Raw genomic sequence first — 21,880 nt, 5'->3', positions numbered from 1 at the left:
TGCTGCGATAGAACAGAATGAAATCCAGAGTGCTCATCCACGTCCAAGTCACTCTATTCACAGTGTGCACCTGGATTGATGTTAATGTTACCGAGTCTTTCGTTATTGTTAGCGATGACCTCCAGCATGGCAAATATGCTGTTCATACCTTCCTGTCCAATATCATCACCACACTGATATCACGCCACCCCAGGATTAGGGCGATTGACTTTTTTTCTGATGGGGCAGCCAGTCAATTTAAACAGAAATTCTTGTTTTCCAATCTAACATTCCTTCAAGAATTGTTCACGATTCAATTATCCTCGAATTTCTTTGCCACATCTCACGGTAAGGGCACCGTTGATGGGATAGGAGGTTTTTTTTTTTTTTTTTTGTATACTGAATCGAGGCTCGTGAAAGAGCTAACATTTACTTCACAAACAAATCAACCAGACAAACAAAACACACAAAAAGCGGGAGCGGAAAACAAGATGGGGAGAGAAGGTGAAGCACACAAACACAACATTTGAGAGCAGGGAGATGTGTGGAAGGGAGAGGGCTTGGGGGGAGGAGGCATGGGAAGGGGGGGGGGGGGTGGAGGGAGAAGTATAAAACACAAGGACACCAATGACTTCCAGGACAGAAGTTGGTATTTCAAAAAAGTGCAATTGGGGTGAAATTAGCAGGGGTAGAAAAGATCAAGGTTTTGGATGGGGGAAGATAAGAGATGGTGGTGAACAGCTGTTTTAAAGACCTGGAGGGAGGAGTGGGATTGAAGAGTGAGGGAATTTGTTCCAGAGGCGGGAGAAAAGAGGAATGAAGGAGTGAAGGTGAGCAGCGAGTCTTGATTTTGGCAGTTTGACCATAAGAGGGTTGCAGGCAGATCTTGTGCGACCTGTAGGAATATTTGCGGGACAGAGCCCAGAGAGAGCTGGGGGGGCAAGGCCAGAGAGGAGTCGGTAGAAGATGGAAAGACCACCAACCTGCCTGCGGTGAGTGAGTGAGAGGCCCTTGGAGTTAGCTTCATCGCGGGAGATTCCAATGATTCTGAACGCTTTGGTTTCAACAGCGTGAAGACGAGCTAGGTGCGAGGCAGGAGCACCAGCCCAGAGGGGAGAGCAGTATTCCATTGAGCTGCGGATGAAAGCCTTGTATGTGGTGAGGAGTTCAGGTGTGCCAAGGAAGGACTTCGCACGACGGAGGATGCCCAGTCGGCGACTGGCTTTGGAGGCCAGATTTGAAATGTGGTTTTCCCAGGAAAGATCATGGCAGATAGAGAGACCCAAAAGCTTGAGTGACTTGAGTGAGTGACCTTGAATGTCCAGAGTAGAGTGTCCAGGTCTGAAACCAAATTGATGATCAGAGATCAAGCCATTGGAGAAGAGGAAAGATTTCATATCTGAAGCAATGATGGATTCCATGACTTTGCTGATAAATGGGAGAAGGCTGATTGGTCTGTAGTTGCTGGGATCTGTTTTTGCACCTTTTTTTGTGCAAAGCGGTGATGTTGGCAGATTTCCAAGCAGATGGAAGATGACCTTGAGCAAAAGAGAGGGTGAAGAGAACAGAGAGAGGGAGTGAAAGAGCGGAACAGGATTTTAGGACCCGTGGGCCGATGCCGTCAGGTCCAGTTGCAGAATCCGAGTCGAGGATTGACAGAAACTTTTCCACCTTGTCAGGAGGAAAGGACACAGAGTCCAGGAGCAGCTGGGTACGACTGGGTACGGTGGGTACAGAGAGGGATGGGTTTGGGACAAGATTTAGAGGCAAACACAGAATTGAGGCATTCAGCTTTTTCACGTGCGGAGTTAGCCGTGTGGCCATTTGAGGTGAGGGAGGGGATGGAGGGGGAACAAACACCAGAAACAGATTTGACCAGACGCCACCAGGATTTGGAAGAGGGAGACAGATAGAGTTCGGTCCTGAGAATGGAGAGATATTGTTTCCTGGCTCTCCTGAGGGTGGACACACACTTGTTTCGGACTTTGTGAAAGGAAATGAGATCTCCTTCCGTTGGATTTGCTTTCCAGGAGACGAAAGCAAGTTGTTTCTGGGCAATAGCCTCACCACAAGATTCCGTGTACCATGGACGGGAGGAAGGGTATGACAACAGAAGACGAGATGGGATAAATCTGTGCATGAGAGAGAGCAGTTTGCTTTGGAAGAATTTATGTCAGAGGCAGTAGAGATGGGAGACCAGTCCAGATGATTGATGGCTGCTTGAAGACCGTGCCAGTTGGCCTGAGTGAAATGCCAGACTCGTCGACGCTGAGGAGGCTCTCTGAGAATGGTCAGAGAGATGTCCACTTTAACAAGCACATGATCAGAAGAGCCGATTGGAGCAGAAGAAGAGCAGCAGACATTTTCAGGGAAGTTAGTCATAACCAAGTCCAGAAGAGAAGATGCTCCGTTGACTGAAATCCGGGTCGGGAAATTGACAGATTGTGTCAGTCCCAGTGAGTCACAGAAGTCCTTTGCTGAAGAGCCATGGCTGGTGAGAGAGGTACCCACACCCAGCCAACTGGCATGGTGACAGTTGAAATCACCACATGTGAGGAAGAGAGAGTTGGGATGGGTAGATAGAAGTTGGTCCATATTCTCAGACAGCGAGATGTAGATGGAGTCATCACTGTTTGGTGGACGGTACAACACACATATGAACAAAAGGTGGGAGCGAAGGGGAAGCCGTAGCCAAAGGTATTCCTGGGGGTGAGGTGGAGAGAGGGCAGTGCAGGGCGAGTGAGGAAGAGAGTTTTTTTATAAAGATAGCAACCCCACCTCCAGGACGAGGCTCAGGTCTATCATACCGGAGTAGGGAGTAACCTGGGAGATACACCAAGGAATCAGAGACATCATGAAGGCGGAAAGTTTCTGTTAAGCAGATCATGTCTGGTTTGTCAGAAGCAACCTGTACGGAGAGATCAGACATGTTTGAGCGAAGGCCCCGGATGTTTGAGGTCCATACTGTTAAGGAAGAGGAAGGGGGAGCATCGGATACAGAACAGGGGGGGGGGGGGGGGAGCGGTAGGGTAAGATGTGGAAGAGGAGGAAGAGGTAGGGAGAGCTGTTGAAGGTGTGTCAGAGATTACAGAATAGCTTGGAGAAAGGGAAGGATGGGGCAGACAAAAGGTTTGATGGTGATTGGGAGAGGCGCAGTGAGGTGTTATTTGACGAGGGGGAAGAGCGAGGCAGAAGGTTGAGGGAGATGAAGGTGAAAGTTGGAAGGGGGAAGAAGCGGGGAGGACGCTTTGAGGGGGAGGGGTGAGAGGGGAGTCTAGGAGGGGAGGAGCGAGGGAGAGTCTCGGAGGGGAGGGGTGTGGGGGGAGATTTGAAAGGAATGGGTGATTGGGAAGATTTGGAGGGGAGGGACAAGGGGGAAGATTTGAAAGAGATGGGTGATGGGGATGATTTGGAGGGGATGGGCAAGGGGGTAGATTTAGAGGGGAGGGGTGATGGGAAATGGGATTTTGAAAAATGTACGATTAATGGGAAACGAACATTTATTGCAAAATGAGTTTGAGACATTCGAGTCAAAAATACGTTTGAGGACGCTGGAGGGAGGATGGAGTGCTGGAGAGTTTAGGGAATGAATGAAAGATGCACTATAAGAGATGGAATTTTTTTTTGGAATGAATGGATTTGGTGAGCAAGTCGAAAGCATTCTTTTATAGAAGAAGAAGAAAAAGGTGTTATAGAATATGACAGAATACAGGTCTTCAGGGTTCAGCTGACATTTTTTAACAACGTGATCACAAACAGCGTGGTCGAAGAATGAACGAACGAACAACTAAGAACGAATAAAAACGGAAGGAAATGTTTTTGGGTTTTTTTTTTTGAGATTTTAAAACAAGGAAGTATGGGATGAAAAGACCGTGAAAAATAGACCGGAAAAAAATTGCAGCGCGATCGGAGAACCGCTGAGACAAAAACAAAGCCTAAAGCCAAGGTTGGACACAGTAGCCTATTACTACACTTAGGCCTCAGAATACACGATGAGAAAGACTGACGATTCTGTACACAGGTATGAAAAACCAATGCCAAGAATACTATTAAAGACACCCCAATAGGTACATACAAGACCAGTTTCGACAAAAACAATTGTGAAAAGTTACTTAACTTCGAAAGTGAGCGTGCATGGACAGCTTTGAAGAGACGAGACCTCCAATCTTGCGCAAGCGCAGAACTTTTCCACATCAAAGAGTTTGGTAAAACTCTAAAAAGGTGAGGTAAAGAGGAGAGTTTGGTTGGCAAATCTGGCTGGGGATCCTGTATCTGATGCAGAATCCTTCTTCCACGAAGCAGCGGCACAGTGCAAAAAGTTAAGTTTTATTAATCGCAGCAGGAGACATTGAGAAGTGCCAGTCGCAATTGGACGAGCGCTGGCAGTTAGTGAAGTCGCTTCCGAATACACACCAAACACACTGTGTGAAACCTGTGAGGAAATATGTTGTGAGCGCCTCTATATACTCAACAGCGGAACAATTTGAATTGGTGAGTCTTCACCCCGAGTGCCATGTATCATCCTTGGAATGTCAAAATACTGCTAGTCCAGCACCTGCTGAGCACCCCAGGTCAGACAGTCAACCCCAAGTGCACCCTGGTGACTTTGTGACTGCAGTATGTCACAAAAAAATCTAAGAAGTTGTTTGTTGGCCAGGTGACTCAGATAGTAGATGGTTGTTTGGAGGCATCATTTTTGCAAAAAGCCGGCCTATCTGACTTGGCATATACATTCCCAGAGGTGGAAGATAAATCCTGGATTGATTCCAACCAAGTCGTCAGATTCCTTCTTCAGCCATCCCTCGACCATCGCAATCATTATGTATTTGCTGAATGTCCTTTGGGAAAGGGAAACTTTTGCAGGGCAGTCATGTGAAGTTTTGTGATGTGGCCAACTGATTAATTCCAAACTTTGTTTTGTTTCTGGTCATCCACTCGTAAATTGTTCTCAATTTCTTTAGTCTATTTCTTAACTTTTGTATATGTTTGTTGTATATTTTCTCAGTTCAGATTTTGATTATTTTCTAAAGTGTTAGATGTTGAAACGCCAGCACAAGTCAGCTGGGTTCAGAATGAAAGTCTGGCGTAATCTAGAAATGATTTGTTGCTTTGGGAGAAATCTCAAAATTGACTCGTCACTCCGTAACGGGATTTTTCGTCACTCCGTAACGGGACTATTGTAATTATTTCAGAGTAATTAGGTCATGTCTGGAATTTTGAAACCCCTGTACTGAAGGTACAACTATTAGTGTATCTTCCCAGTATTTCATTACAATTTTATAACTATTGTGAGAGCAGAGTTTTCAATAAATGTTGTTATTGTTTAATAAATGACAAAAGACAGTGTCACTCCGTAACAGTTTTTGAATGTTAATTACTTGACAATGGTCCAACTTGCAGGAACTCCATTAATATCTCTGTAAAGTGCAATTCTTCCTTTACAATAAGATATATAGAGAGTAGGTACTGGTGGCTTTATCGCTGTGCTGGAGCAATCAAAGTTCACAAAAATGACTCAAAGTGTCACTCCGTAACGTCGTGGAATTGCCCCTTTGTAGATGATGGCACTGAACATTTCACAGCATGCGGTCGAATGTCCATTACTCACGAGGCAAGGTACATGGCTGCAGTGCCCACAAGCTGTAGCTTTCCACGTAGTACTGACATGGTGGAAAGAAAGCGATCGATGTAGCCCACCGACAGGTAGAGAGTCTCGTTCTGCAGCTTGTACTCTTCAGCTACCTCCACGAGCCAGTCCACCAAAATAGCACGCATCATACACGTGATGTCGGGCTGCTTGCGCATGTAGTCGGACCTACATAGACAGCGTTTCTGGAGGGAAGGAGGATTGGGGGCGGTGAAAAGGAATGCACGGACAAAGGCAAAAGTAAAAAACAAAAAAAAAACCCCTCCTCTTCCTTAACTTTTTAATCCTTCCCTGCCCTCAAATTGCCACCTTCCCCAATCACTCCCCTTCCAATTTGCACCATCGTCATCGACCACCATCATATATCTTGCATCACAGGTGCACTGGTACCCAGGCCAAATAGGAAATATACAAGGCAACCACATTCTTGGTTTGGAACAACCTTAAAGGCAGACATGCAATTTTTTTATTTTTTTTGCAGAGAAAGCAGATGTACTGTATATATACACCAATGTTTGTTCACGGCATTAGAAAAATCGTGATCTAAGGTGGTCCGGTCCACGCCTGCCTTCTAGCAAATTTAAATTGGTTTAAAATACTTTTGTCGGTGTAGTAGTATACCGCTTTATTCTCCCAGGTGAGCGCCCTGGGGTATTTCCCCTATTTTTTGATATATCAAATATATGACTATATTTGAGACCATATATAGTCATATATAGTCAAATATATGACTATATACGACTATATTTGAGATATATCTAAAAAAATAGGGGAAATACCCCAGGGCGCTCACCTGGGGAGAATAAAGCGGTATACTACTACACCGACAAAAGTATTTTAAACCAATTTAAATTTGCTAGAAGGCAGGCGTGGACCACCTTAGATCACGATTTTTCTAATGCCGTGAACAAACATTGGTGCATCATTGGTGGTGAAGGTTGTGGTCACGTTTAAACAAAAGTGTGTGTGTAGTGTGAGAGGAAAGCAAATACCTTTTTGGGGATGAAAATAGTGGAGAAAAAAAAAAAAATGATCAAAAGGTAAATTTACTGCTCATCGGACAAAACTCGAAGGTGAAGAAAAAAAAAAGTTTGTAGAAAATACATAAACCAACAGTCGTTTTGAGAGTGCGTTCCGATTGTCTGACAACAAAACAGATTTTGAATGAATACCTCATTTAATCAAGTTGACAACTGGTGCGTTTTAACCAGGGCCACCATAAGTTCACACAAGCTGAAGTTTGAAAATTACAAATCGCTCAGATTAAACACAAATATTCAAAGAAACAAGTCAGAAGGGCGAAAAAAAAAAAGCAGTGGGCCGGCCATAGCATCCCAAACGTGGGTACATCCCTAAACACAATGCTTGCCGCGCATCCCAAGTGCCGCCATATCCAAGCCAGCACGTAGATCTCCAACAGTCACCTCACAAGGCGAGTTGTTTTGCTGTCGTTTGTGACCTTACTGCATTGAGCTCCCAAGGTAAATCGCAACTAAACATGCTCTAATCAGATTTTTAACCACGATGCACCGGAATAGGGATTTTAAAGTCACGAGATCATTTGGCCCTTTTTTGCCGTGTTGCACTCCTGAGTTAACGTCTTCACGACGCTGCACTCCTTTACATCCTTCAGACCCCATTAGACCTTTTACACCACCAAGGCCTTTCTTTACATGCTTTAGACACCTTCATACCCATTTAGAACCTTTGAGATATATATACACCTTCTCCAAAACTGTTCAGATCTATTAACTTTAAGACCTTTTGAACAATTTAAGACCATTGACACTTTTGACCTTTTGCTCTTTCACCCTTGGACCCATTTAAACCCAATTAGGTAATTTTAAGAGCGTTAGACCATTAAACACTATAGACCAATTTATGACCTTCAAGACCCTGAAACCACTTTAGACCCCTTAGAAAAATCGAAAACATTTCCCCCAAAAATCGGTTTGGACGATATTTTCCGTGCACTATACTCACGACGAATCAAAACCGATATCTCAAAGCGAAACAAACTACTAATATGTGGATCATCGAATGGGAAACCAGAATGAAATGCTCTGGGAAATACTGAATGGAAGTCGCCAAAAGCAAAGCTATGGGGAGTATAGAGAGGTAGGAGGGAGGGAGGGGGGTGGGGAGCGGGGTTTGGGGAGGTCAGGGGCTGAAGAAACGATGTGGAGAGGGATAGGTGTCTGGAGGTGGTCAGTTTGCATGGAAACAACTTTGGTGATCTTCCGTGAGGGTGCAGGCCAAAACATGCCGAAACCCGTTTACCAGCCGAGCTTTCACATCATCATCCTGCACTCCCGAGCAGTACTTGAGGTACAAGCTCCGATTGGAAATCTTAGCTGGCAGAATGGAATGAGGTTATCAAGGTTACCAGCTCCACCCATTGCGACATCTACTCACTGAATTACCATTTCTACCAACACACACTCCAAAAAATTGCTCATTTCAGGTGAAATATCTACCAACACCCATCAGTGACAAATGGGGGTTTGTGGATATCGCATCCAATAACATCCAGCTCTTCAATACTGCTGTTCACCACCATCTCGGATCGTCTCCAAACCAAAACCATGATCTTTTCTACCCTAGTTAACACCACCCAAATCCCTCCTCATTCCAATTTTGCCTCCAAGTTTCCTTGTGTCCATCTTGTCCACCCCCATGCATGTTTTGCATCCCGTTTTTTGTCTGCTATGTCCTGACTCTGTATACTAGCTCTTCCATACAGTGTGCCCAGAGTATGTACACAAAACTTTTTTTTAATGGCTCAGGTGTTTGCTTGGTAATGGAACACACCCATGGAGCGGTATCTATAACTGGCGTGAACCCCACTGTGGTCAAACGTAGGTAGCGAGCGGCACCAGTGATTAGTCGTTACCTCCACCTTAGATTACCATAGCCCAGGGAGGCTGTTTAGCTCACTGGTTTCAGTTAGAAACATGGTTTTCATGTTCAGTGGTCTGTTTTGCTTTCATCTGCAATCACAGTTTATTTCTGCAAGTTGAAAGTGACCAAAACAATCACTTTTCACAAGTTTTTTTTTAGATAGTAGGTTGTAGACAGCAACCACCCAGGGTAGTACTACCGTCCTGACTTGGAGGTGCCCACAACCATCTTACACTCTCCGTGTCAGGTTTGCTGGTCTTACTGCCCGTCTCACTCAAACTTTAGTTAATGGCCTAGCTTCAACCTCTTTCTTGCAAACAATCATCATACACTTACTTCTCTTCTTTTATTTGAGGCCTGGCCTCGATGAGGACAAAACAGTCTGACTGGAGCCTCCAACATAAAAATATAAAAATAACTAGAGCAATGTGACTGTCGCCAATATGCCTCTGCATAGTCGCACAACAGGTAGATGCCCTCATTCACCATCCTCAAAAAAAAAAAAAAAAAAAAAAAAAAAAAAAAAAAAAAAAAAAGGTTTTATTTAAATCCCTTCAGCTGTTTTCAAGTATCACATTTTCACCAGACATGACAGGTTTCACATCGATCGGTGAAGCGGTTTCAGAGAAGGGGGGGGGGGTTAATATCAGCTTTCAAGCTGATATGGTTGCCATACCACATGACCTTAAAAAATGTACACTCTGCATATGTATGGGTAGGGGACCACGTTTGTGAAGTTTCGTGTTGATCGGATAAGGTTAATTTTTCTATCCAAGATGGCTGCCAAACCACGTGCCATACAATGTCATCATTTTCAAAGTATATGCAACAGTCGTGTTCGATGATATTTGTAAAATTTTGCATCGATGGGGTAAGTTGCATGTTATATCTCCAGATGCAGGTTTTAAGGAGGTGGAATAGAGTCCTCCCAGGACTCAAAAGGTAGGTGTGCGCATCCATCTTCTTGTGTGTGCGCATGTGTGTGCGTGCATGTGTCGTTGGTCGTCAACCCAAAATGCGGGTTTCTTATTGCTTTTTTTTTTTTTTTTTCTTCCTCTTAAACTTAATGCTTTAAAAAAAAAAGAATCAAAGCAGCAACTGTTTCTGGACGATTATCAATTTGTAGTTTAATTTGTAGGGAGCGTTCTGTGATTACAAGTTGCGAGGTTGCTGGCATGAAAGCACTGAAATTTGATCTGTAGGTGTCGTGAGAAGTAGTCATGTAAACGTGGATACTGGTTTTTAGCTCACCTGGAACAAAGTTCCGGGGAGCTTACGGTATGCGATGGCGCGTCGTCGGTCCGTCAACTTGCGGCTTCTTTTCCCAAACCACCGATTGGATTGTGACCAAAATTGGCACAAATGATATTTGTTATGTTGCGACTAAAACGTGTTCACGGAAAGAAAAAGAAGAAAAAAAAAATCGGGGTTAAAAATATGTCATGCATGTTCCGATCCTTTGCATGTTCCGATCCTTTCAATGATCTGATCTAGCATGTTATAATGTCAATACATGTTCTGATCTTTTCAATGATCCGATCTACCATGTTATAATGTCATACATGCTCTGATCCTTTCAACGATCTGATCGAACATGTTATAATGTCATGCATGTTCCGATCCTTTCAATGATCTGATCTAACATGTTATAATGGCATGCATGTTCTGATCCTTTCAATGATCTGATCTAACAGGTTATAATGTCATGCACAATCTAAGCTTTTCAATGATCGGATCTAACATGTTATAATGTCATGCACAATCTAAGCTTTTCAATGATCGGATCTAACATGTTATAATGTCATGCACAATCTAAGCTTTTCAATGATCGGATCTAACATGTTATAACGTCATGCACAGTCTGATCCTTTCAATGACCTGTTCTAACATTTACCACATAAAACAGTCAGTTTGTGTGAGTTTTTACAGATGTCTGTCCCCCTTCATGAAGGTAGGATCCACGGACCAACCTTTTAACACGAATGTGTGATCACTCCGGTCTGTTTTTTTTTTGAGGATAAAATAAACTTGAAAAACATTTTCCATAAAAGAGTAATTGCGTCTCCTCCATTGGAATTGTAGACAGTGGCTTGCAAACAACCTCATGGGCGGAGTACAAAAGCGTTTTTATTATTATTTTAAAAAACAAGGCGGATGGATGTGAAATTCGCTGCATGTGATGTGCAACGGGTGCAGAGCTAAATGAGTGTTCATTTACATCCGTAGGATGTCTCATAAATAAAGCACATACAAGCACACAGGACACTTGGCTGAAGCTTCAGACTTTGGCATGCCCACGAGGTTGCAACAACAGCCATTTTCCCTGCTAGAGCGGGGGTTAGCCTTGCGGTCCCCATGACAATCTTCTCCATTTGACAATCCTTGATCTTCACGAGGCTGCGCCGTCGAATAAACTGTTTCAGCCCATCATTAATGACATGACATTATAACAAAGCTCCGACACCCTCACGGAAGTAAATTTTATTATCAGGAATTTAAAATGGCAAGGCATCTTTTCAATGACCTGATCTAACACAAGAATTAATAGTAATAATAATTGGCAATAATAACAAGCATTCTGAGTATTGCGCTGTGTGCCCCGGTTTAGAATAGGTACACCTTATCCCTGCGCGTCGTAAGAGGCGACTAAAGGGTTGGCGTCAGGAAGGGCATCCGGCCATAAAAACATTGCCTCAAAAAGGAAACCATGATGATTGTCATGGGGCCCGCAAGGCTAACCCCTGCTCCAGCAGGGAAAATGCCCTTAAAAAAAGGGGGGGGGGGGAAATTCTGAGTATTGCGCTGCAATACATGTCCCCTGCCGTGTCTGTTGTCCAGAAAACGGTTAGGGAAATTACCAAGGGTTATTTACCCACAGGTTCTGAATCGTTCCCAATCGCTAATTACCTCAGGACGGGCTCACCTGTGATTCGCACTCGGGACTTCGATTTAAACACCTTGCAGACAGGTCAGCAGAAACACGAGAAAATAAGTTGTTGATAAAGAACCATCCAAGTCCCTATACATCAGTAATTTATTATATTTTCATGTTCACGATCAATGTGTGTGCGTGTGCGATATATATACATATATACATATACACATATACATATATATATATATATACATATATATATATATATATATATAGCTTGGTTTGGCTCCGCCCCTCCCGAAAGCACGCGCTATGTCGTGCTTTTGACGTTCGCGAAACGAGGCTGAGGGCGCGCGGTGCGGCTTGAGGAGCACTCGAGAATAAACAAGATATCCATTTTAAAAATATTTTCGTTTAACTAACGATAGCTGCCAAACCACGTGCCCTATCGCAAATTCCAAAAGGACATTTTAGTAGACCGACATGCTGAACAGATCTGTGAAGTTTCCCCTCGATTGGATCAAAAATGACAGAGGAGCTAGGTTTTAAAGGTTCATGCTTAAAAACGTCATAACTCTGAAACAATGTGACGCATGACGTCATGCTCGGACCTTTTTGTTCGTCATGGGTATGCGATTCTGCCTGCAAAGTTTGGCCTCAATATGTTCAGCCGTTGCAGAGAAAAATGGGTTTTCGTGTTTTCACAAAAAACAATATGGCGGCCGAACCACGTGACCTGTGACGTCATAATTACCATTAAAATATTCTACAGACCGAGTCCCCCCCCTACGGCGAAAATTTGATCACAAGCGGTCCTTTTATTGCAGAGAAAATCTTTTTTAAAGGAAATTAAAACTTAAAATGGCACTGAGTTAAGGATCATCAGAATTATCAAAGATCAAAGTGCCATAACTTTGTCAAAAATTATCGAAACGTCCTGAAGTTCAAACTTGATCTGTAACTTATCATGAGGAAACCATCTACAAAGTTTGAAATCATTAGCATTAAGAGTTTAGAAAAAAGGTCCGGAAAACTGTTCTTTGCGTGACAGACTGACGGCGTGCAAACCTGTAGTCCTCTCCGGTGTACACCGGTAGGGGACTAATGGATAACATGACCCTCCCTGCCGCTCCCATAGTAAATCGGTGTACAAGTGCAAAATGAGACGGAGCATTTTTTTTTCTTTTCTTCGTTTCCTTTTTTTTTTTTTTTTTTTTAGCCTTTTTCATACCTAACTCTACCAAGTTCCTATTTGTATCAGAAAAAGTGTTGATTGATCAACGCCAACATACCGAAAACTAGATTTGAATGGCATTCTTCGACGTTCGACTTCGACGTAAGGACGGGAACAGTGGTGAGTTTGAGGTGAAGGTGGGAATGCATCAGGGGTCGGTACTAAGTCCACTACTATTTGTAGCTGTGATGGAGGTGCTGGCTCAGACAATAAAGGAGGGTTTACCGTGGGAGTTGTATGCAGATGATCTGGTGTTGATTGCGGAAAGTATGGATGGACTGAAGGAAAAGATGAACAAGTGGAAGGAATGCATGGAGACAAAATGTCTGAAGGTGAATATCGGAAAGACGAAGGTGATGGCAAGTGGTAAAGCATGTGGTGAGGTGGAAGGAACTGGGAAGTGGCCGTGTGCTGTGTGCAGGAAGGGTGTCGGAGTGAATTCCATTCAATGTACAATGTGCGTTGAGTGGATTCATCAAAAATGTCGTGGTTTGAGAGGGTCATTAACCAGTGTGGCAGCTACATTCAAATGTAAGGTGTGCACAGAGGGAGCTGCAGATGGAGGAAATGTTGGGTTGGATCTTGGAGACAGCGTGAAAACATTTTGCTGCCTCGGAGACATGCTGAATGGAGAAGGTGGATCAGACTCGGCAACGGTTGCTCGAATGAGATGTGCATGGAAGAATTTTCGGGAACTGAGTGGCGTGCTGATGATGAGGGGAGTGTCGTTGAAGCTGAAGGGAAAGGTGTGTGCTGCATGTGTGAGAAGTGTTATGATTTATGGGAGCGAGACATGGGTAATGAACGGAGAGCAGCAACGAAGGCTTGAAAGGGTGGAAATGTGAATGGTTCGGTGGATGGGCGGAGTATCGTTGAGAGAGAGGAAGACAAATGATGAATTGCGAAAGATGATGGGAATAGAGCCTGTGATTGATGCTGTGAAGAGAAACAGGTTGAGATGGTTTGGTCATGTGTTGAGGAAGGATGGAAGTGACTGGTTGAGAAGAGTGATGGAAATGAATGTAGAAGGAAGTAGAGGACAGGGAAGACAGAGAAAGACTTGGCTAAAGATGGTGGAATACGAAATGCGGGCAAGGGGGTTAACAAGGGGAGATGCAGAAAATAGGGCAAAATGGAGAAGATTGTCATGGGGACCGCAAGGCTAACCCCCGCTCTAGCAGGGAAAATGGCCTTAAAATGCATGTTGTTGTTGTGACGTCAACCGATATGCCTCCGCCGACATCATTAGATCATAGTACATACTCGTACCAAGTATGATTCAAATCCCTTGTTGATGTAGATGAATCAGCTGTTCTCATGTATCACTTTTTTTACCTGACATGACCTCTGACCTTTGATGCAGATAAATAATCAGTTCATATTTGCATCATAATATATACTTATACCAACTTTGGTCAAAATCTCATCACTGGGTCACAAGTTAGCACAGCGAGAGAATTGTTACCCAACGGGACTTCTGACCTTTGACCTCTTGACTCCATAACCTATTTAGTTTACCTTTAAATCATTATAAGTACCTGTTCCAAGTTGGACTTGTATCCCTTCAGCCGTTGTCAAATTATTGTGGTAACAAAAACCTATCACGGATCGACAGAAATTGAAAACGCAACGCCTCAGGTGACCTCGTCGCATAAAGTGACCTCGTCGTATGCCTCGGAGGCATAAAAACTTGTATCGAGGACTCTTGTATAGCAGGATATCTCAAAATGTTGTGGACGGATTCGGACAAAATTTGGTGGACAGGTTCGGTGGGTGACAAGGACATATCGATTAGATTTTGGTGAAGACCCAGATCCGGAATATGAGAATTTTCAAATCTTCAAGCGATTCTTCACCATTGAGTGGTGGGGCCAAAAACGCTGTGCATCATGACATTTCAAAAAGTTGCAGAAGACTTGGGCCAAAACCAGGTGGAGGAGTTGGTTCGGCAATAAGAACAAGCGATTGGATTTGGTTTCAGGTCCGGATCCAGATCCGGCCTTTCATTGGGATACAAAACAAACGGTTCAGTCTGGCGGAGGTGTGCGCTCTATCGAGTGTCCATTCTACTTTGTTCACGAAAAGTTCATCTATTCAGCAATAAATAAAGGAAATGAATCCTTACAAACGTAGACTGCAAACATACAGCGCATCCATTAAAATCATAATTTAAATATACTTTCCTACCCTGAAGGTAACATCATGTCGGATATCGCAGCAATGGATGGGTAAAGGTACATCCCGTAAATCACCCGATTACACAAAATACTCCCCACGGTGAATAGTCTTATGAACGGCCGTCATGTGATGCAATCAAAGAAATGACAAGCATGTACCTCCGCTTCTCGCTGATAGGTGTAAATATCCACCGCATACTCTGAGAGACCGACGCTGTCGACGGAACATGGGGTATCCGAGGCTTCGCTCGTCGTGTTCAGCGCCTCATCGAAGATCATCGGAGATTCTGCCAATTAGCACAGAATTAGTGAAGCAGAAAACATGCCCTTCGACAATAAATCCATCACTTGCATCGTCGAATCCTCAACGATGGCAAACAGAAAACACGTCAATACCACCGCCAGTCACCTACCGACGCTAAGATCTACCATGCTCTCATCGGCCGACGCGTTCAGAGACTCTCGCCTCTCGGCACCTGTCGACGCATCGTCCTGGACCGTGGATCTCGAGGGGGGAGCGGCGGCGCATCCTGCGGTGGGGAATTTGGAACGCTGCGCCAAGACGTGGTCCGGGGCGGCGACCACGCCGGAGGAAGACGATCCGTCCTGCTCGTCGACGTGGATCACGAATCCCCGCTGTTCGCCGGGCCCAACGGCACAGGTCGGGGGCGCAACCCTTTGGGTATGACAAACCTTTGGCTGCTGCCCGAGTGACGCACCCGCGATGGTCAGGCATTGCGAAGCCTGAGCAAGGTAATGGGAGAGAGAGAGGGAAAGCAAAGTCAGAATCTCACTCATTTCACCAGTTAAATTCATTTACACCAGGTAATGGCTTCGTGAGTCATTGGAGCAGAAATTGCGAGTCCAACAAAATGGAGATCTGCAGGTATCAGCCGCAAAACAATACATTGGAGCAGAAATTGCGAGTCCAACAAAATGGAGATCTGCAGGTATCAGCCGCAAAATAATACATTGGAGCAGTAATTGCGAGTCCAACAAAATGGAGATCTGCAGGTATCAGCCGCAAAATAATACATTGGAGCAGTCAGTGCGAGTCCAACAAAATGGAGATCTGCAGGTACCAGCCGCAAAATAATACATTGGAGCAGTAAGTGCGAGTCCAACAAAATGGAGATCTGCAGGTATCAGCCGCAAAATAATACATTGGAGCAGTAAGTGCGAGTCCAACAAAATGGAGATCTGCAGGTATCAGCCGCAAAATAATACATTGGAGCAGAAATTGCGAGTCCAACAAAATGGAGATCTGCAGGTATCAGCCGCAAAATAATACATTGGAGCAGAAATTGCGAGTCCAACAAAATGGAGATCTGCAGGTATCAGCCATAAAATAATACATTGGAGCAGTAATTGCGAATCCAACAAAATGGAGATCTGCAGGTACCAGCCGCAAAATAATACATTGGAGCAGTCAGTGCGAGTCCAACAAAATGGAGATCTGCAGGTATCAGCTGCAAAATAATACATTGGAGCAGAAATTGCGAGTCCAACAAAATGGAGATCTGCAGGTACCAGCCGCAAAATAATACATTGGAGCAGTTTTTTTTTGTTTTTTTTGTATACAAGATCGAGGCTCGTGAAAGAGCGAACATTAATCACACAGAAAGACAAACAGACACACAAAACAAATAACATCGGGAGCGGTAGACAAGATGGGGAGAGAGGGGGAAGGACACAAACACAACATTTGAGAGCAGGGACCGAGAGACATGGAGACATCGAGAGAACTGTGGGAGGGAGAGGGCTTTTTTGGGGGGAAGGCATGGGAAGGGGGGGGGGGGGGGGTGGGAGAGGTATAAAACGTATGGACACTGCCAAGACTTCCAGGAAAGAAGTTGGAATTTCAAACAAGGTGGATCTGGGGTGAATTAGTGGGGGTAGAAAAGATCAAGGTTTTGGATGGGGGAAGATAAGAGATGGTGGTGAACAGCTGTTTTGAAGACCTGGAGGGAGGAGTGTGATTGAAGTGAGTATGGGAGTTTGTTCCAGAGGCGGGAGAAAAGAGGAATGAAAGAGTGAAGGTGAGCAGAGAGCCGAGATTTCGGCAGTTTAACCATCAGAGGGTGGCTGGCAGATCTTGTGCGACCTGTAGGAATATTTGGGGGACAGAGCACAGAGCTGGGGGAGCAAGGCCGGAGAGGAGTCGGTAGAAGACAGAAAGACCACCTACCTGCCTGCGGTGAGTGAGTGAAAGGCCCTCAGAGATAGCTTCATCGCGGGAGATTCCAATGATTCTGAAAGCTTTGGATTCAACAGCGTGAAGCCGAGCCAGGTGCGAGGCAGGAGCACCAGCCCATAGGGGAGAACAGTATTCCATTGAGCTGCAGATGAAAGCCTTGTATGTGGTGAGGAGCTCAGGTGTGCCGAGGAAGGACTTCACACGACGGAGGATGCCCAGTCGGCGACTGGCTTTGGAGGCCAGCTTGGAAATGTGGTTTTCCCAAGAAAGATCATGGCAGATGGTGAGACCCAAAAGCTTGAGCGACAGAACTTCTTGGAGAGGATTGTTGAGAAAGTAGATGGGAGGGTTGTCCAGTCGATCTTTTCGGAGAGACATAGTAAGAGTGTGAGATTTGTCAGGATTGAAAGACATGTTCCACATGTTTGACCAGTCTGTGATTTTGTCCAGGTCTTCAGAGAGTGAGGAGGCTGCAGACTGCCGATCTGAGGGAAGAGGAATGGAGTGGCAGAGAGTGGAGTCATCAGCAAAGAGATAGAGGATTTTCCAGAGAGTCGGAGAGATCGTTGATAAAGACCAGAAAAAGCACAGGGCCCAGCACACTGCCTTGGGGAACTCCAGCCTGAACGGGAAGGGGAGATGAGAGAAATCCATTCAGGGCCACACGTTGACTACGACCAGAGAGGAAGTCCGCAAGCCATGCATGGAGATTTCCATGGATACCATAGGAGGAGAGTTTGGTGAGCAGAGCTGGGTGCCAGACCGTATCGAAGGCACGTGATATGTCAAGGGAGACAGCTCTGATTTCCTGTTTGGCATTGAGGACCTCCATCCATTGTTGAGACAGCAGAAGCAGCATGTCCAGAGTAGAGTGACCTGGTCTGAAACCAAATTGATGATCAGAGATCAAGCCATTGGAGAAGAGGAAAGATTTCATATCCGAAGCAATGATGGATTCCATGACTTTGCTGATAATTGGGAGCAGGCTGATTGGTCTGTAGTTGCAAGGATCTGTTTTTGCACCTTTTTTGTGTAAAGCGGTAATGTTTGCTGATTTCCAGGATGCTGGCAGATGACCTTGAGCAAAAGATAGGGTGAAAAGAACAGAGAGAGGGTGAGATAGAGCGGCAGAGCAGGATTTTAGGACCCGTGGGCTGATGCCATCTGGTCCAGTTGCAGAATCAGAGTCGAGGTTTGACAAAAACTCCTCCACCTTGTCAGGAGAGAAGGTCACAGAGTCCAGGAGCAGTTTGGTTCGACTGGGAAAGGTGGGAACAGAGAGATGGGTTTGGGACTAAGGATTTTGAGGCAAACACAGAGTTGAGGCATTCGGCTTTGTCACATGCGATGTCAACTGTGTGGCCATTTGAGGTAAGGGAGGGGATGGAGGGGGAACAAACACCAGAAACGGATTTGACCAGACGCCACCAGGATTTGGAGGAAGGAGACAGGTTTGAGAGTTCATTCTTGAGTGAGGAGAGATAGTGCTTCCTGGCACTCCTGAGGGTAGACACACACTTGTTCCGAGCTTGGTGGAAGGAACTGAGATTTCCTTCAGTTGGATTAGCCTTCCAAGAGGCAAAGGCAAGTTGTTTCAGGGCAACTGCCTCAGCACAAGATTCAGTGTACCATGGACGGGAGGAAGGGTAAGACAACTGAAGGCGAGATGGGATAAATCTATGCATGAGAGAGATCAGTTTGCTTTGGAAGAATTCCCAAGAAGAATTGATGTCAGAGGCAGTGGAGATGGGAGACCAATCCAGACGATTGATGGCTGCTTGAAGACCGTCCCAGTCGGCCTGAGTGAAATGCCAGACTCGTCGACGCTGAGGAGGCTCTCTGAGAATGGCCAGAGAGATGTCCACTTTGACAAGCACATGATCAGAAGAACCGATTGGAGCAGAAGAAGAGCAGCAGACATTAGCCATAACCAAGTCTAGAAGAGAAGATACTCCATTGGCTGAGATCCGGGTCGGGAAATTGACAGATTGTGTCAATCCCAGCGAGTCACAGAAGTCCTTTGCTGAGGTGCCATGACTGGTGAGAGAGGAACCCACACCCAACCAGGTGGCATGATGACAATTGAAGTCACCACATATGAGGAAGAGAGAGTTGGGATGAGTGGATAGAAGTTGGTCCATGTTGTGACAGTGAAATGTAGATGGAGTCACTGTTTGGGGGACGGTACAGAACACATATTAACTAAAGGTGGGAGCGGAGAGGAAGCCGTAGCCAGAGGTACTCCTGGGGGTGAGGAGGAGAGAGGGCAGTGCAAGGAGAGTGAGGAAGAGAGTTTTTGATAAAGATAGCCACCCCACCACCAGGCCGAGGCTCAGGTCTATCATACCGGAGGAGGGAGTAACCAGGAAGAGATATTAAGGAATCAGAGACATCTTGAAGGAGGAAAGTCTCTGTTAAGCAGATCAAGTCTGGATTGTCAGAAGCAACCTGTATGGAGAGATCAGTCAGGTTTGAGCGAAGGCCCCGGATGTTTGAGGTCCATACCGTTAATGAAGAGAGAGGAGGAGCATCGGGTGCAGGACAGGGGAGGGGAGGAGTAGGGTAAGATGAAGGATGAGAGGGGGAGGTAGGGAGCGCAGTTGTTAGTGTGTCAGCGATTGCAGAAGAGTTCCAAGAAAGGGAAGGATGAGGAGGATGAAAGGTTTGAAGGTGAAGGGATGAGGCACAGTGAGGGGTTGTTTGAGGGGGGGGCAGAGGAAAGAAGGTTGGGGGGGGGGGGTGGAGGTATGAGATAGAAGGGAGACGAAGTGGGGAGGAGGCAGCTTTGAGGAGGAGGGGGGAGGAGGGAGAATTGGAGAGGAATGGTATGGGGGGAGATTTGAATGGGAGGGGTTGGGGGGGGAGTTTTGAAGGGGAGGAGTGAGGGGTGAGTTTAGGAGGGGAAGGGCAAGGGGGGAGTTCAGGAGTGGAAGGGCAAGGGGGGAGTTCAGGAGTGGAGGGGTAGGGGGGGAGTTTAAGAGTGGCGGGGCAAGGGGAGGGATTTGGATGGGAGGGGCAAGAGGGGAGTTTAGAAAGTGGATGATTAATGAAAGACGAACATTGAAAACAAATTGGGTTTGTTGTGATTTTCAAGTTAGCAATCCGATTCAGAACGATGGAGGAGGGATGGAATGAATGTGAATTTAGACCATGTAGTGAGGGAGACGTATAAGATATTGAATTTTTTTTTTTTAAGTGGAATGAGTTGGAGAGGAAATTGAGAAAAGCCTTTTAAATAGGAAGAAAAACAGCTTGTTGTAATATACCACTGAATAAAACACTGAAGGGGAAAGGTTAAACATATTTAAATAATATTTAAACAGAACTGTGAACAATCTTATGTGCACAAAAATACCAACGGGGGGGAGAGCCGAGAGGGACCACCACGAGTCACGTGAAGGGCAAACGGTGGATCCAAACGGTGGCAGTAATTGCGAGTCCAACAAAATGGAGATCTGCAGGTATCAGCCGCAAAATAATACATTGGAGCAGTAATTGCGAGTCCAACAAAATGGAGATCTGCAGGTATCAGCCAGAAAATAATACATTGGAGCAGAAATTGCGAGTCCAACAAAATGGAGATCTGCAGGTATCAGCCAGAAAATAATACATTGGAGCAGTAATTGCGAATCCAACAAAATGGAGATCATTGGTCAAATAAAGTGACCTTCCAAAAAAACATTACAAAGATAAAAAATTTCACCTGCACGACACCTGTTTCCATCAAACTACTCCAAAATCACCTGCACATCGACAGGCCACGAATCCAAAACCTCAATGTGGATGTTTACCATGGAGATCATGAATACCTTGATCACAGCTGATAACACGTGATCACACCTGGCCACAGCTGATCGCACCTGGTCGCACCACACTATTACGAGCCGATGGTAAGTAACCATATGCAAACATTATTCAATCTCCAGGTAAAGATTGCATCACGAGGACCAGGTGGTGACGAAGACCAGGTGGCACCCCAAGCTTGGATGAGGTATCGAGGGCGGATAAAAATGGCGCGGTCCATTCTGCGAGCAGTTCGTTTAAATAAAATCCCGAGCACGATGCCCATCGATCCTCGACACACACACACCTGCTTGGTAACCGCTGCTGCTGCAGGTAGTCGAGGTGGAAGGTTCGCAGGTAGCGATACGAGCGCCTGGCGTCGGCCGCATGGAGCCCTGGGCCGAGCAGGGCCCTTCTCTAGCCGTTTGGGGCCCGGTCCCCGGAACGCGTTCTCCCGGTCTTCCTCGGGGTCGAGCATGGTGCCCCTACCTGCGGATCAGGTGAGCCAGCACGCCTGGAGTAGAGAAGGGACAATGAGTACCTTGGGTTATTGGGGATCAAGTCGGTAATGATTCGGGGGTAGCGGGGCTTACATTACACGTCTACCTCAAGGTCGCAGGAACCGGAATACCGAGCTTCGATCGTCGTGTTGCTCCTTTATCTACAAACACGTACACCTTCAAATATATATATATATATGTATGTACCTGTTGTAAGTAGAGCTACCTACGACCCAAGAGCCCCTAATCCAGGTCACCCGCCGAACCCCACCGACTCTGCCATGAGATGACGAACATCCGCCTGAGCAGTTTACATTTGAAATGTAGCGCGACCGGCGCCACCAGCCAATGAGAACGCGTGTTTCTGCCCACGTGACGAGCGTTCAAACCTCCGGCCGACATGCACGCTTACAGGGCACGTGGAAACACGCGCTCAACTTCGCACACAGGTGTAGTCAATACAATAGCGTGCAGGTAAAAATGCATCCGATTTGATAACTGTAAAAATAACTCCACACCGATGGCGTCACCGCCCGATGTTTCGATTTCAAAAGAATAACAGACGACGCGTGACGTCATAGCCGACG

General features: G+C 45.6%; 1 protein-coding gene across 2 annotated transcripts in view; it reads right to left on the bottom strand.

Annotated features, from left to right (window-relative positions):
* CCNA2 (cyclin A2) overlaps nucleotides 1-21,636 on the bottom strand; it is a 52,373-nt gene extending 30,737 nt beyond the window's left edge. The window contains exons 1-5 of one of the 2 annotated variants that reach the window (XM_068114411.2): nucleotides 21,501-21,636; nucleotides 21,101-21,307; nucleotides 15,227-15,557; nucleotides 14,973-15,100; nucleotides 5,588-5,811 (exon numbers count right to left, since the gene is read on the bottom strand). In XM_068114411.2, coding sequence (XP_067970512.2) covers nucleotides 5,588-5,811; nucleotides 14,973-15,100; nucleotides 15,227-15,557; nucleotides 21,101-21,271 — 854 coding nt within the window. In that variant the 5' untranslated portion in view covers nucleotides 21,272-21,307; nucleotides 21,501-21,636. Of the gene's footprint in view, nucleotides 1-5,587; nucleotides 5,812-14,972; nucleotides 15,101-15,226; nucleotides 15,558-21,100; nucleotides 21,308-21,399 lie in introns of both variants that reach the window. The other variant, XM_068114412.2, reaches the window with a different exon arrangement.
* Between the last annotated feature and the right edge of the window lie 244 nt (nucleotides 21,637-21,880).

This window comes from Myxine glutinosa, chromosome 4 (genome assembly GCF_964187855.1).
Source record: "Myxine glutinosa chromosome 4, kmMyxGlut1.1, whole genome shotgun sequence".
NCBI classification, from domain to species: domain Eukaryota; kingdom Metazoa; phylum Chordata; class Myxini; order Myxiniformes; family Myxinidae; genus Myxine; species Myxine glutinosa.
This window is presented reverse-complemented; position numbering and strand designations above follow the sequence as displayed.